Source organism: Paralichthys olivaceus, chromosome 2 (assembly GCF_024713975.1).
Source record: "Paralichthys olivaceus isolate ysfri-2021 chromosome 2, ASM2471397v2, whole genome shotgun sequence".
NCBI lineage: Eukaryota > Metazoa > Chordata > Actinopteri > Pleuronectiformes > Paralichthyidae > Paralichthys > Paralichthys olivaceus.
Genome location: NC_091094.1, coordinates 26,349,063 through 26,363,327, shown reverse-complemented (window position 1 = coordinate 26,363,327; position 14,265 = coordinate 26,349,063). Strand labels below are relative to the sequence as shown.

The 14,265-nt window shown below is 39.9% G+C and overlaps 1 protein-coding gene across 1 annotated transcript in view; it reads right to left on the bottom strand.

Moving 5' to 3' along the window:
* Positions 1–14,265, bottom strand: part of fbln2 (fibulin 2) — a 71,032-nt gene that overhangs the window by 44,080 nt on the left and 12,687 nt on the right. Inside the window, exon 3 of the mRNA XM_069513512.1 lies at positions 211–334. Coding sequence (XP_069369613.1) covers positions 211–334 — 124 coding nt within the window. The remainder of the gene's footprint in view (positions 1–210; positions 335–14,265) is intronic.

Below are 14,265 nucleotides of genomic sequence, written 5' to 3'. Positions count from 1 at the left end.
ATACAAGGACTAATCAGTTGTAAAATTGGTGGCATGCTCCTTAAAAATAATCTCATGTTAAGATGTATTTCACTGGAAACTTTACTGGGGTCTAGCACTTATGCTAACATGACGTTTTCACCTACTTCATCTAACCACTTAAATTATTATTATCCTCAAAGCAGCTTCCAAGGGTGTCAGTGCAGCTAAAACTGAGGCCTCATCACTTACCTGCATACAGAGTGCTTGTCATCGGTCTGCAGAGGCATGTGGTTGCAGTGGTGGTTGTCAGTGAACCATGTCTGACCAGCAGTGCAGCAGCTCTGCAGCAGCTCCTCAGCAGAAACACCTGGACCTGCAGCACAGAGACATGCAGGTATGCATACATCAGCACACACAAGACTGATGGAATAAAAACAGTTGTGCAGTAAATCCTCCATGTCTGCTCCGCTGCAGTGCATGGAACAGACGGAGGCCTGAGCAGTGCAGACAGAAACATATGGTAGACTGCACCAGGCTTCAAAGGCGCCTGTAAGACTTCAGCTGAGCGAGGAGCTGCAGCCCTGTCACCAGAGTACAGTAGCCCGTTTTATGATTGGAAACGTTTTACTCTGGTCTCAGTTTCTTCTATAAATAGTTCACACAAGTTGAATGGCAGTCCTCAGTGTGACAGAGTCAGTGTTCATCGTCAGGTGCCGAGCAGATGAAGCACCACCAAGGTTTGGACATGAAACTCTCCGGGATGAATCATCTGAATGAACTGGAAACACCTGCACTGCATACGCTTGTGGATTTTTAATAAAATGTTAAAGTATCAAAAGTTATAATTTCTCAGGAAAGATGACTTTTATTAAGTGATTGAATTATTATTCCTTGACAGTTATATGAGGGATGTAAACCAGCAAACTAATAAAACATAGATAATGCCACTATGAGATGAGGTTGAAAGACCTGATGAATTGCATATATTTATGTTGTGGGTATATGTGGTGTGGCTAATAAAGCAACATTAGCTCCTTGTTATACCTTAAAATTGTGCTGGTAAACAAATTCATAATAAGGCATGTCTGTCATTGTCATAGCGCCCCCTGGACACCTGGAACTGGACAATGTAACTCTGACTTACTGAGCTGGAACATTATGACCTGCTTTAAGACACACGTCACACACAAACAACAAGAGCCACAGCTACCTGCTGGCTATAAGAGACAAGTAGCTCACCACTCTCAAGGAAGACGTCATGTCAGAGCCACAGAAGAAACCGAACAAGAGCAAATATCGGAGCATGATTCACTCGTTGGCGAGAACTAAGAGGACAAAGGACAAAAAAATAAACAATGGGCCATAACATGATCCTATCGTTTTGTTTGTTTGGAAATATAGCTTTTCATTCATTTCATTCCCTCACACAGTTGATGATGCATCACCGTGAAAGACTGAATGGTCGATGGAGTTGGCATATAACAGCTTTATGAATGGCTCTGTAAATTCAATCAACTGTCATTATTAAAAGGCCATTTCAGTCATTCAGTGAAATGAAATTTCAAGCAATGGCTGCACTTCAAAACCATCTCCATCCTGCCATCTACCTATTCAGAGGAAAAATGGCATCATATCAATGTCATCAATGCAGAGAAACGAGCGTAAAACGCGTTAAGCCGGTATCCCATTAAATCTGCAGAAATGAATGAGTGCATTTTTTTATATTTCTAAATCTCGCATTGTTGCTGATGCTTTTCAGAAAAAATCCTTGTTGCTTTCCAATTATGCAATTTCAAGCAAACCTTTGCTGACGTCAAGTGCTGATGTGGCAGCCGTCATAGCAATCACTGACATTATTCGCTTCTCTGCAGGTCCTGCTGCGTGTGTAACAGCCAGCCTTGGCTGCCTGCAGCTCAGTTGGTGAATGAGCAGTGTGAGGCAAGCTGCTGTTGCCTGGCACTACTGAGAGCCACAAGCTCGTCAGATTCCCCATCACCTCCACGTCAGACCCAAAGCCGTCTCACCCTGATGCTTTTATCCACATATTAGCTCCAAAACACACACACACACACCACAAACTTCCCTCTGTGCCCTTTGAAGAAAAGCCACTGACAAAGAGCTTTTGTTTTTCAACTCAATAAACCTTTGCTGGCTTATATACAGAACAGAACATTTACATATTGTTAATACTAGTGCATTGTTTGTTCTAAACCTGCCTGCTCTCTTGTCCTGCGTTGAAACTCTGGAGCTACTACAGCATCATTCCTTGTCATTAGTTAGTCCTCCTCAAACTTTTCTACAATATACTGTCACGTTGTATTGTTTGTGTGCTGGACGTTGTGTGCAGAGCTTTTTACAAACTGTCTGTGGTGTAGAGTAAAGTATGCATTCATTTTACCTGGTTTATCTCCAATGAAAGTTTTATGGTGAACGTTTTTATAAAAGAAAATTTATTTGCTTTTTTACTGATCACGTGTGGGTCATATATTTAGTTTAAGTTACTTAACTATTGTTTTCATACATTGCTTGTCAGCTATATTACAGTTAAGCAACTGACACAATGTTAGGACCCAAGTTCACAACTTTTTAAAATAAAAGCTCTCCAATCCAGCTCAATATGAAGCACTGCAGCAACAAAACAAACATTTACTTTTAAGACAACTCGTAAAACAGTATAAATGTTGTTTAGAACCTACATACTGTCCTGATGTAGGTGCTCAGTCTGAAATGACAAAACCAAAATGACAAAAACAAAAATAATACATTTATCAAAATCATCAGTCGGCAATTTTGACTAATGGTTTGATCCAATTGCTGACCGCTGCTGTAGTTTATCCGAGGACATAAAAATGTCAAGCTCGGTCCACAGACAATCAGGCAAGCTGCCCTAAGTGCCATAACTCTTTTAAAGCTAACTACACATTCCTTCTTTATAACATTTTCACTTGGAGCCTGGAAGAGAAAGCTAGAAGCGGTATATTTTCTCACTGCTATCTAAAATATGTTCCTGGGGTTCTTGCCAAAGGCCAAACGTGAGGTTCAGCTGTAGTGTCAGATGGAGCCGAACACAGAGGAGTAGCCTGCTAATTACCTGAGAAACAATGGAAACACACAGATACATTTATATTCCAGAAACCTCACTCCTGTCAATAGCTATTGTTGAAAGAGTCAACACTGTTTCTGGGATGGCAGCGCTGCCTCCCTTCTAAATTGGGCTGTTGTGTAGCACACAGACCAAACACAAGACACATCCTCCCACTTAAAGAAGTCCCATGAGGTTTGTCTGGACTGATTAGCCTGGCCTCACTCCGCCTGCCCATCATTACTCTGTCTGGCTAAACACAGACATGTCTCACACCACACTGAGACACATGGCCGACACATCTGCGCCTCGTGGGAGTGTATGACAGCATCCAGTCAACAACGGCAGCATGACAACATACTGTTTATTCATGTTGCTGCTATATCACATTGATATAAGGCTGTCTGGATATATGAGCCAATTAGTGATGACTATGATGGACAATGTTCTGAACTTACAAAAAGTAAAAGTCTGTACAAATTGCAGTGAACTTTGCAAAATGCATTTACAACATTTTTCATTTTAAGAAAATGATGTATTCGATTGTGCTTTTTCCATTAAATAAATGGACTGGATAAGCCATTAAATTGTGCAAAACAAAACGTCTTTATATTTTAACTTTGGCTCAAATGACTGTGGTGAAGGAGTGGGTTGTCCAGCCTGTTCACAGCAGTAGATACATGTTTCCAGAGGATATTTATTAAGACACCCACTATGGGAATCCTTCAAGATGACCAAATAATGAAAAAACAACTCCATAGGAATGCAAATGATTCATAATATGTAATTGCACAATAGTTTGTGTGTTTCTGTCCCTGACAAAAGTCAAATGTATTTAAACATTTTTAAAAGTACTTATTAGCAATAGAACAAGTTGGAAAGACCACTGACAAAAAGTATTATCACATTATACAGTTGATATGTTGGTTTAATAATCAGTTGCCATTTTCCACATCCAGTTTCAAGTCCAGTACACACTTGCCTTTAAGCTCAGTTGTTGGTGTGCTCCAACTCCTGAAAAAATATCTGTTGGCCAGTGAAACAAAAACACAGGGCTTAAAGTCACTCAAAAGTGTTGTAGGTTAGTGATTATATCTAACATGTTATACATAATAGCACAGATTAAGGTTTAAACAATTCCTGTGGACTTTCCATCTTGTTAAATATAAAGTTCCCTGGAAAATGGAAATCAATGCTGGCAGCTTCAGTCCATCGATTTCAAAATTTTAATGACCTATTAAAACCTTACTCAGGGTAAAATGCATGGAATTGAAGAACAATTGCGAGAAAGAGGTTTAAAGTGAGGTTGAATTCCGAGGATACCAGCTGAATAAAGACAAAACAACACTGTCTCCATTGTAATTAAGAAGAAAAACTCCCCAAGTTCCTCACAGTCGCACAACATGATGGATTCTGCCTTTTCCTGGCCCTGTTTTCTGTGTCGATGTGTTTATTTGTGCAGCCAGTATGAATGGACTGATGAGGCACTCGGGGCATTCAGGAAATAATATGAGCAGGCCAGAGCGGGTAATGGCTCAGAACAATGCGAGGATGCTAACTTTCTCAACTCCCACCGCTCTGAAACTGTCACAAGCTTTTCTCACCCTGAAACATACAGTGACGGCCATTCATCAATATGCCTCCTAAAATAATAAACCAGACAGAGTGGAACTCACATTGTGTCTCTGCAGCAGATTGGCAGGGACATCGTTCAATATTCAGAGGAGCATTTAGTCACTGAAATACAGAAACCTAGTAACGGATGAAGTCTTTCAGTGTACAGTGACTTCCACCTGTCCACTCCAGCATGACCACAAAGGAACAAGTTCTGGAGAGGTAACGAATATCTTCAATTCTACTGAGATATCAGCAAAATATAAGGAAATGTGGATTTCATCAGTGCATCGACGTGACCTTGTAATTCATTTTCTCTGTGTCCCTAATGTTTGTCTATATATGTTTTGTTGTATCCAATATCGTTGCTTTGTTTTGTCTCTGTTCATTAACAAACTGGCTCCAAAGTACATGTGTTGTACTGAGTCCAAACTTTCACATACTATATACTGTATATGTGTTTTGCATTGAACGGTCTGAGCTACGCCTTGATGGAATTGAAAACAAAGCCCCCCTCCCCTCTCTTGTGGAATCTTTTTTTCGCTCAGCTCATTACAGATGTTGGATGCTTCAGCAGCGTTGCCAAACTCGATGACTTTCTGCTTTTAATTTAGTTTGTATAATTTCGGTGGTTTCCATCAAGAATCAAATTCTAATAAACCAGCTTTTCTTGTAATGAGTCAGCGTGATTGAGATCATTGGTTAGCAATTTATATTAAAGACAAAGAAACTTTCTTTTCTTTGTTCTAAATGTTGCTCTATTAAAGCTTTGTGGGGAAACACTTTCCTCTATGAAAATTAAAAAGGTAACTTTGTACTGATAAGGAGAGATTAAGCTGGTGATTGATTTACTTTGAGTCAGTCCAATATAATAATATAATAATATAAGTAAGATAAGGAAAGTAAGATACAGGGATGCAGAACTAAGCTGTAATGCTTTCATTACGAATAAAGAACAAATAATTAGTTATTAGTTACTAAAGTAATATGGATGCTATGTGCACCTACTTAATAGTGTACCTCAATATAGTGCTTGTATATTTTTATATTGGATCAAATCATGAGTAATGCACCAGCCCTATAAACCATGGTCATGTTAATCCTCATACCAAAGGCTATGAGAAGAAAAGAAAAGGTTGCTGCAGCTGCAGTTCACAGGGGCAGCATACGACTCACAAAGCCACAGATCACACCCGACAAAACCATTCCATTTTTGCCAACAGGCCCCTTTTTTAAAATTTTGCCTGGAAAGACAGGTGTATTTTTACATAAAGGATTGCTCTTAGCACTGCTGTAAAAATAACCACAGTGTTAAAATAATAGCAGGGTACTGTGGTCTCTGGTGGACTTTCAGCATCTCTATAATGTCATCTGGTGAACAGCAGCCTTGTTTTCAGATCAGCCCGAGGATTGTTGAATTTCCCGAACCCAAACGAGGTTTCAACATGACCACAACGATATGTGAGCATCATCTCCATTTCATCTCTGCCCTCCCTCTCCCTCATCCCCCCAGGGTCTCATCTGTAAAGCAGATGGGGATATAATGGACTGAAGGCTTGGAAGGACTGTCCTTACCCTGACTAAAATTGAAAAAGAAAAGCCCTGCACAGTACAGCACTTCATCTGTCGCTGCAAAGCCAGTAAATTAATGATATACAGTATTTTACACTTCGTTTGTGACACAACCGGCCTGCTTTGTTGTTGCTCTTAACTATTATACCTCTTTCTTTAACAATGCCAGGCTCCTGTAATGCCCAGCATACACTTTTTTCCTTGCAACACCAGTCAGCCCAGCTCATATCTGGCAATCTGTCAGCTACAGATACCTGTCAGCAGCAAACTGTCTACAGTGGCACCCCTGGGCCGAGCCCCTGCTGTCTTATGAGAGACATCTGCCACGGCCTCCCACCCAAATATGACACAGCAACGCAAAGACAAGATCTCAACAACGTTCCAAACTTCAACTGAGACGTTTGTGTCACCTTTTAATAAGACTGAAAGATTAATAAGGTCTACATCTGATTTCGCTTTATAATAACATGAAATACTACCATGTCTACATCAAATATAGGCCCTCATAGGGCTTAAACATCTGTACAAGGTGCGACATCCTCTGTCCATGGGTGAGGAAAATATTCCAAGAAAAACCATTTAACAGGGAAAAAAAGCAGAACCTTTGGGTTTGTTACACCACATTTACACCAAATTAAGAGTAATGAGTCATTTCCCATATTCTGCGACACCCTCTCTCTTCTTACTTCACTACGTTTAAAGTTGCCAGCATCAGGCAAAATAATTGGGGTAAGAGTCCACCAACAGCAGCAGCCATTTGGATTAGATCTGAGCTGTGGACCGTACACGGCACTGAAAGCAGAGTTTAACAGAGCTGCACTCCTGGCAGCAAAATCCCAGAGACTCTTTTAAACCGACAGCTCTCCTCTGCCAGAGTTGAAAAAGTGAAATAACCATTTTTTGAACGCTTTTCCAATGGAAAGAAGAAGCAAAAGAGATCAGCAGTCAACATACATATATCCTGGCATGCCATTGAACTCATATTTTACAACCATATTATTACTACTGTGTAATGGGTAATATTGCATACTGAGAAAGAGAGGAGATACATGACAGTGATTTGCATGGAGGGAAACTGGCTACAAAATCTGATTATCAATTGATAAAAGCAGGAAATTGCATCAAAGCCCCATATCTCAGCGGGGGCAGGATTTGAAAATCAGTATCAATCTAAATTGGCTTATCTTAGCATTAAGACTGGAAGAAGCTAGCTATGTACAGTTTCCAGGACGACTGCTCTACCCCTCAGCCACAGCCACCCGTTATAACAAATATTGATCAGAACCATTAAAATAAATATATTCTAATAAATCAAAATTCCCCAAATTGCAGCCTTATCAGGCTCAGAATGGCATTTAGGTTGATCAGACTGGTACTTGGATATAAAAAGAAAATACACTGAGACTGGAGGAAACTGAGGAATCATCTCATTTTCCAGTGCTGAACGCTACACTCCACAGCTGCTCCTGAACTGCACCAGTATCGTTTTATTTTGAAATCACATGCAGTTTGCCCAACATTCATACAAAACATTCTACAGCTATATTAATGCAGCAGTGGGTAATATATTGGAGGATCTATCAGGAGAAAAGTGTCATAATACCCTTAATGATGTTTTCATTAGTGTATTATCAGCTGAATTAAGAATTATTATCAAGTGTGTTTTTGTTACAGTAGCTTGAGCCCTTTATATGAAGTGGGTCTTCTTCCACAGACACTGCCATGTTGAACCACCATGCCCAGAGAAGAAATGCTGGTTCTAGAGGGACATTTATGTTTCCTGACTCTACCACTGTAGAATTTCCATGGCTCTTTGAAGAGGAGAGTGATGGGAGGGGGGTTAAATTAGTTGCAATATAAACATTCACCTCTACATGCCACTAAATCCTTCACACTGCATTTCTGATTTGAATTTTAAGATTAACAGTTCACAATTCACACCGTATGGTTCGATGCACTATTGAATTCCTTCCTTACTTCCTCACTTCTTCGTCTTTTCTGCATTATCGAGGGTAGCAAAAACATTGTTTCTGGAGATGTTGTTGAGGTTTTTAATTCAAACTAAATTCTTCTTACCTCCATTGTATTCTGGTAGAGGCAGAAATGTAACTGAATGAACTAACTGGGCACATAAAACCAAAGCTATATGCATACCACATACCGATGCTTGGTTTTAAACCTCGACTTCCAGCACTTTCACATGATCCACTCATAAAACTGTTATTACAAGACGCCTAGTTGCCTTGATTAGATGCAAAAATAACATTCTTTGGTTTCCCTAATTATGTCCACTGCTCCTCAAGAAGAAACAAAGACTTATTTTAAAAACGCGACAGCATATCCAAGTGTTTGTCGACTTTGACTCGCGCTTAACTCCTTCAAACATAGAAAAAGGATCAGCTATTTGATTCTTCACTTTACTGTGAAAGCAGCATGACTGGGGCCATAAGAATAAGCAGACAGCCCGCGTTCGTGACCCAGCTATCTCTGCACGGTCGCGGATAAGAGGAGCAAACGCTGTGACAGATGAGGGACCCACTCTACATCATCATCCGCTTTTATTTGGAGGATTTGCTCCCTGCCAACGAGCCCCATGAGCAAAACGGCTCTGACATCGGCTGAGAACAAAGCAGGAGTGCGCTGAGAGGCTTCCACAGATCCAGTTAAGATACGTAAAAGAAGCCTATCAAGCTCAGTTATATGAAAGAAATGTAACAGAAGATGAAAATCAATCATCCATTGTTAAACTATATCTATGCTCGTTGCTTTTAATGCAGGCATCTTAAGAGACATTCTCTCCAGTGTTGGAAATAACAATGACAATAAAAAAAATAAAAAAAACGTCTCTGAGTTTTCCCTACAGACAGATAGTGAGTTTCATTCCATTCAAATGAGGAAAAACGCCAAAGGCAGAGGACATAAAGGAAGTATACGTTCTTTTATGTGCCAAACTCTGCTCAGAGAGAACAATACAATGACACGAATGGGATCTGTCCAAGTTGGGATCAGTGCTGTTTTCTAGGCCACTATGTAAACACTGGCGTTCACTTCTGGCATGTGCATTAAAACACCAACATGTGAAGTCATCTGAGGTTCATACTTCCAGGTGGTCAACTGTGCAGTCTGTGTGTTTAGCTGTCTTTTCAGAGAATGCAGTATTGTTTTTGTGATTGGGGTGATACAGAAGGTCAGACCAACACCTGAGAGAGGCAGACCTTCATACCAACAGAATTACCTCGGGACAGGTATGCAAGAAGTGTTGAGGCATGAGGGGTCATATTAACTTCCCTTAGGGTCCAAGGTAATAATGAAACCCTCCCATATAGCACATGTTACACTGCTTTCACACCCAGGCTGGAAATAAGAGAAAAAATATCAGGCCACTTGAGCATTTCATGCTATATCACAGGACCGGAGAGGGAGAGGGTGCAGGCTCACCTGAGGACCATCAGAAAGAGCTTCTCCTGACATCACAAATAACTGTGATTCTGTCCCATTGCTCTGTTTGCCGATGAGTTACTGACACTCTGTCTCGGTCAAGTTGATGCTGTTGACAGCACTATAATATATCCTAAGGGTTTGGGCCTGCTGCTGAGTCTGGTTGACTTTATTTGAAAGGTGTTTCTCTTGATGTTTTCACTTCAATAGCCTGAACTAGCAAAAATCAATCTACCAAGGTCGATTCCTGCAGCAGCTTAAATAGTATCCACAGAACAGTATGCTGAAGCCAAAAAGTGGCGAGTAGGAAAATAAACCAAAAACAGCTGAAACGTATGTTCTACAATAAGAAAATCCTTCAAATCCCACTGATATTTTCAGTAATGCAAAATGACTAAAAAGCTAAACCTACAACCTTGGTATGTCCTGTGGTTCCCCACCTCCCTTTGTCAAGACAAGAGATTAGAAACCTGTCTTACATCGCACAGTGAGTGCACAGCGAGGCTCAGAAATATTGAAATAACAGGTCAGACGTTGATTGTTGTACAATGATATGTGTTTGTGATATTGCGTTACATAAAATAAACCAATTAAGTGCAATCTCCCATTTACTTTGAAACCAATGTGTGCTTCAACTTCAGTGACTATGTATTAAAAGGGCAGTTTTGCGAGGTAGTAAGAGAGAAAGCTTATCTGCAGAGGAAACAGTTTTTTTTTTTTACATAAAAATGTATTTTGCCACAATTGGTCAAATGTTGTCATTTTTGTACTACTGCATGTCCTAGTACAAGTCCCTTGTAGGCACATGTTACTATCTTCATAATACGCCCTTGAAAAACTGTGAAACACTGCATCACTTACTTCAGACCACAACATCATGCTGGAAAATAACAACTGCTTCTGTCTTGATTTAACTTGGCAGATGTAAGATAAGGCTTTCCTGCTCTACACTTGTTGAATCAACACTGTTTTACATGAACTAATGACAGAAAAGAGAAAAACTTACTCGATGTGGAGAAATCTATTGCAGATAATTGCTCTAAGAAGATAATTAAAATTAAAATATCCTTTCTCCCTCACAGTCTCCTGTACTAATTAAATTGCCCTTCTGAGGTAGCCATTATAAATAATCACAATGAAAATGCTCCTAATCTGTATCAGTGTTGGAGGAAACATTTTGGTGATACAATTGGAGTTGGCTTAATTTGCAGACAGTAGAGCCAAGGACAAACTGCACATGGCTTTAGCAACTTTAAATCCTCTGTTTGCTTATTCTTGTAATGTAAAAATAGCCCTTTGAAAGTTTTTAAAAGGTGACCTGGATTGGATCATTTGAATCTTATATAATTAGAAACTGGAAGCAGAAGCATTCTGAGCGGCAGCAGGGCTGTGCTGGGACAGGAGAGCATTATAGACATGATGAGTTTGTCTTGATGACATGGAGCTCGGCCACCTCGTCCTGTCCCAACGTTAGATCTGTGAGCTAACTGACACCAAACACTGGTGAGCTGATGAAGCGGGTGGTAAACAGCCATGCTGAAGTCATTTAGTGAGTGAAATCCCTCGCATGTCTATCCCAATGACGACATTGGCTGTGCTTGGCATTTAAAGGGAAATTATGGTTTACTAGAAATGAGGTTGTAGTTCAGACCGTAGTTTTTATCTGTAAGAAAAACAAAGTTATTGGGTGGCAACTTAACATGTGACGAAATTTCACAGCAGGGCAAGAAACAAGTGACAGTCACACTTACAGGTTTGTCAAAAGATAGCAAAAGTAAACACGTTATCTATAGTAAAATTGTTTACACTACAACATCTATACCGTGGCTGAGGGGTAAAGTGGTCGTCCTCCAACCAGAAGAGCAACAGTTCAATCCCCAGTCTTCCCCATCTGGATGCCGAAGTGTCCTAGGGCAAGATGCTGAACTCCGAATTGCTCCTCATAGAAAAAAAACTGTACTGTAAAGCACTTTGAGTGGTCATCAAGACTAGAAAAGCTCTATATAAAAACAAACCATTTACTACAATAGTACATTTACCATTTTTGTCTACATTTTAAACAAACCAGATATGTCTTAATCTTGAGCTTTCAGAAGCAAGGTGGCTGCTTCCCTGGCTCCAACTTCATACTTGCTCACAGAGACAAGAGACAGAGTTAAAATACACCCTCAGCACTACATAACTAAGCACAATGGTGACCAGCTATCAGAAAATAAAGACAATGGCTTGCTGGTATGTTCACTTTGGCCTACTGTGCGTTTGATGGTGCACAATGTGCAATAAAAGCTTTAGTTGAAGTTCAGTGGTCACTTTCAGTTTTACATTCAAATCAAACAATTGCTTACATTTCTTGCCCCACTAGACCTTTTTGCTGGGGAGGTTAATGCATGAAAGCAGTAGCCTGATGCACACTGATCCTAATACTGTGTCAACCCAGTAATCAGGGCTCACTGAGATTCATCATGCTCTATTGTGCCACTAGTCACATTAGTGGTCATACACCTTTAAAAAGCTCTAGTTTGTAACATGTTGGAGATAATATTATCTCAGACTAAAGACTTCTAATATATCTTTCAAATTTGTAGGATGTGCTAATTATCATTTTAACAAAATAAATAAATTACAAGATTTGTGATCAACAGTGATTTTTAAAAAATGCAACAAATTGCTTTTTACGATTTTCAATATCCCCTTAAAACTGTGTGACACAAAAAGCAAAACTGAGATTCATTGTATTCTGTCTTACACAGTTAAAGGAAAATGCTTTATCTAAAATCAATTTTGTTATCTCTTCCAGAAACCCACAAACTATAAATTAAGTTGACAGAGATAGTTCATTAATGACCTTGGAAATTAAAAGTGAGTGAAATCCCACAAACATTAAAGTAAAGAGAACTGAAAATGCTGAAAAATGCTTCAAAACTAATCTCAATGTGGATATTACCATCATAATTATTCTGTCAAAGGCTTCAGTGATACACAATCACGGCCGGACAGCAATGCAGAGATAGTCCTCATGTTCAATCAGAGAAGGCCACAGTCAAAGGTGGGAGGTCATGGCTGTCAATCAATGAAGTGCGCATCTGCCTAGCAAGTTCCAGATTCCTGGATAAGATGTGTTGGTCTTAAAGTGAGGTGTGATCAGGCCAATTGTTGGTGCAGTGCAATCTTGAGGCAACAGAAAGCTAATATACTTTTGCCAGACCAAAGCCTGAGGTCTGTGCAGTATTTCACTGATATTTTCAAGGAAGAAATATGACGATAACAAATATGCACTAATATAGTCAGGTGCACACAGATGGTCTGCTAGTATACATGAAATGCAAGACACAATCCACCAAGGAACGAGAACACCTAGCTTTTAAAGCGAATGGGAGATGGTACTCCAGAGTCCTTCACGGGTCCATTTTTGCAAACGTGCATCTGCATAAGAGCCACCAGCACTCAAACCGTCATCTGTGTTTAAACACATGCTACATACAAAGTCACACAAATCAAATGGATTAAGGCCTTCTTGTATTCCCTTTTTGTGATCGAGTTAAAAGCTAATTCTATTTGGCACTTTTTACAAGCAGCAAAGCCACTGAGAACATCTTCACCACTTAATGTAATACATTTTGATGTACTAGCTAGTTCCACTGTTGTAGTGACAGTTATTTGGGCAGAACTGTTTACTTGTTCCCGTACTGTATATTTATATATTTTTTTTTTTTGCCCACTACACAACTTTTTTGTTGGTTACCATATCCAACCCAGTGTAGGACACTATGGCACTCTGATTGATTCCTTGCATGTTATGAAGCATAAATTAAACCCACTGCACTCGATTAGTGCTCTGCATGTGCTTTGAATCCTTTAATGTACGAGACAAGTGCTTCTTCGTGATACATGTATATGTGATGTGATATAAGCCAAGAAATCCAGTCGCTTCACCCAGTGTGCTGCAGCATTTCGTCATTGTACACACAGCTCACTTTGGCCTGTTGGTATGATAATTCCTTTGAAGCTGTAAATCATTTCTGTCACTAATCCAGACATGCAGACACATGCTTTTTAAGCGCCGTGTACATACTCCCCTGCTTGGGTTGGCTCCAGATTTCTGATCAAAGTCTCATTTTTCCAGCTCAGCTATTGTACAGTATATCCCAGAGGAAGCAGTGATTATAGAGGAGCAGATGGAAACTTTTGTCTCGCGTTTACTGAACACATGCAGACGACTTAAACACAGGTCTGCCAGTCTGCTCGATGTTGATGGACTTGAAAGAGACTCTGTATAATGATAATGTAAAAATGTTTCTTTCTTTCCTTTGTCTCTTTGAGGTGTAACAACATAGTCAGCCATTAGCTGGCAGTCCACATTGTGTAGGGCAGATTCCACAACCATCCTATCTGTCAGGTCCTGGAAGTGTGACAGGCACTTAGATTGTACTTTTCCTCAGGGACTTTGTGGGACCTTGAATCAGACAGTTTCCAGAGGCACACAGAATCCAGTGAGGTCTTGTTTTATAGGGGAACAAACATGTTTTTTGCAATGGAGTCAGTTATCTCCTCTCAATTTTTAAAGTGTAGTAATGAATATTTTACTGCTCTATAGTGAA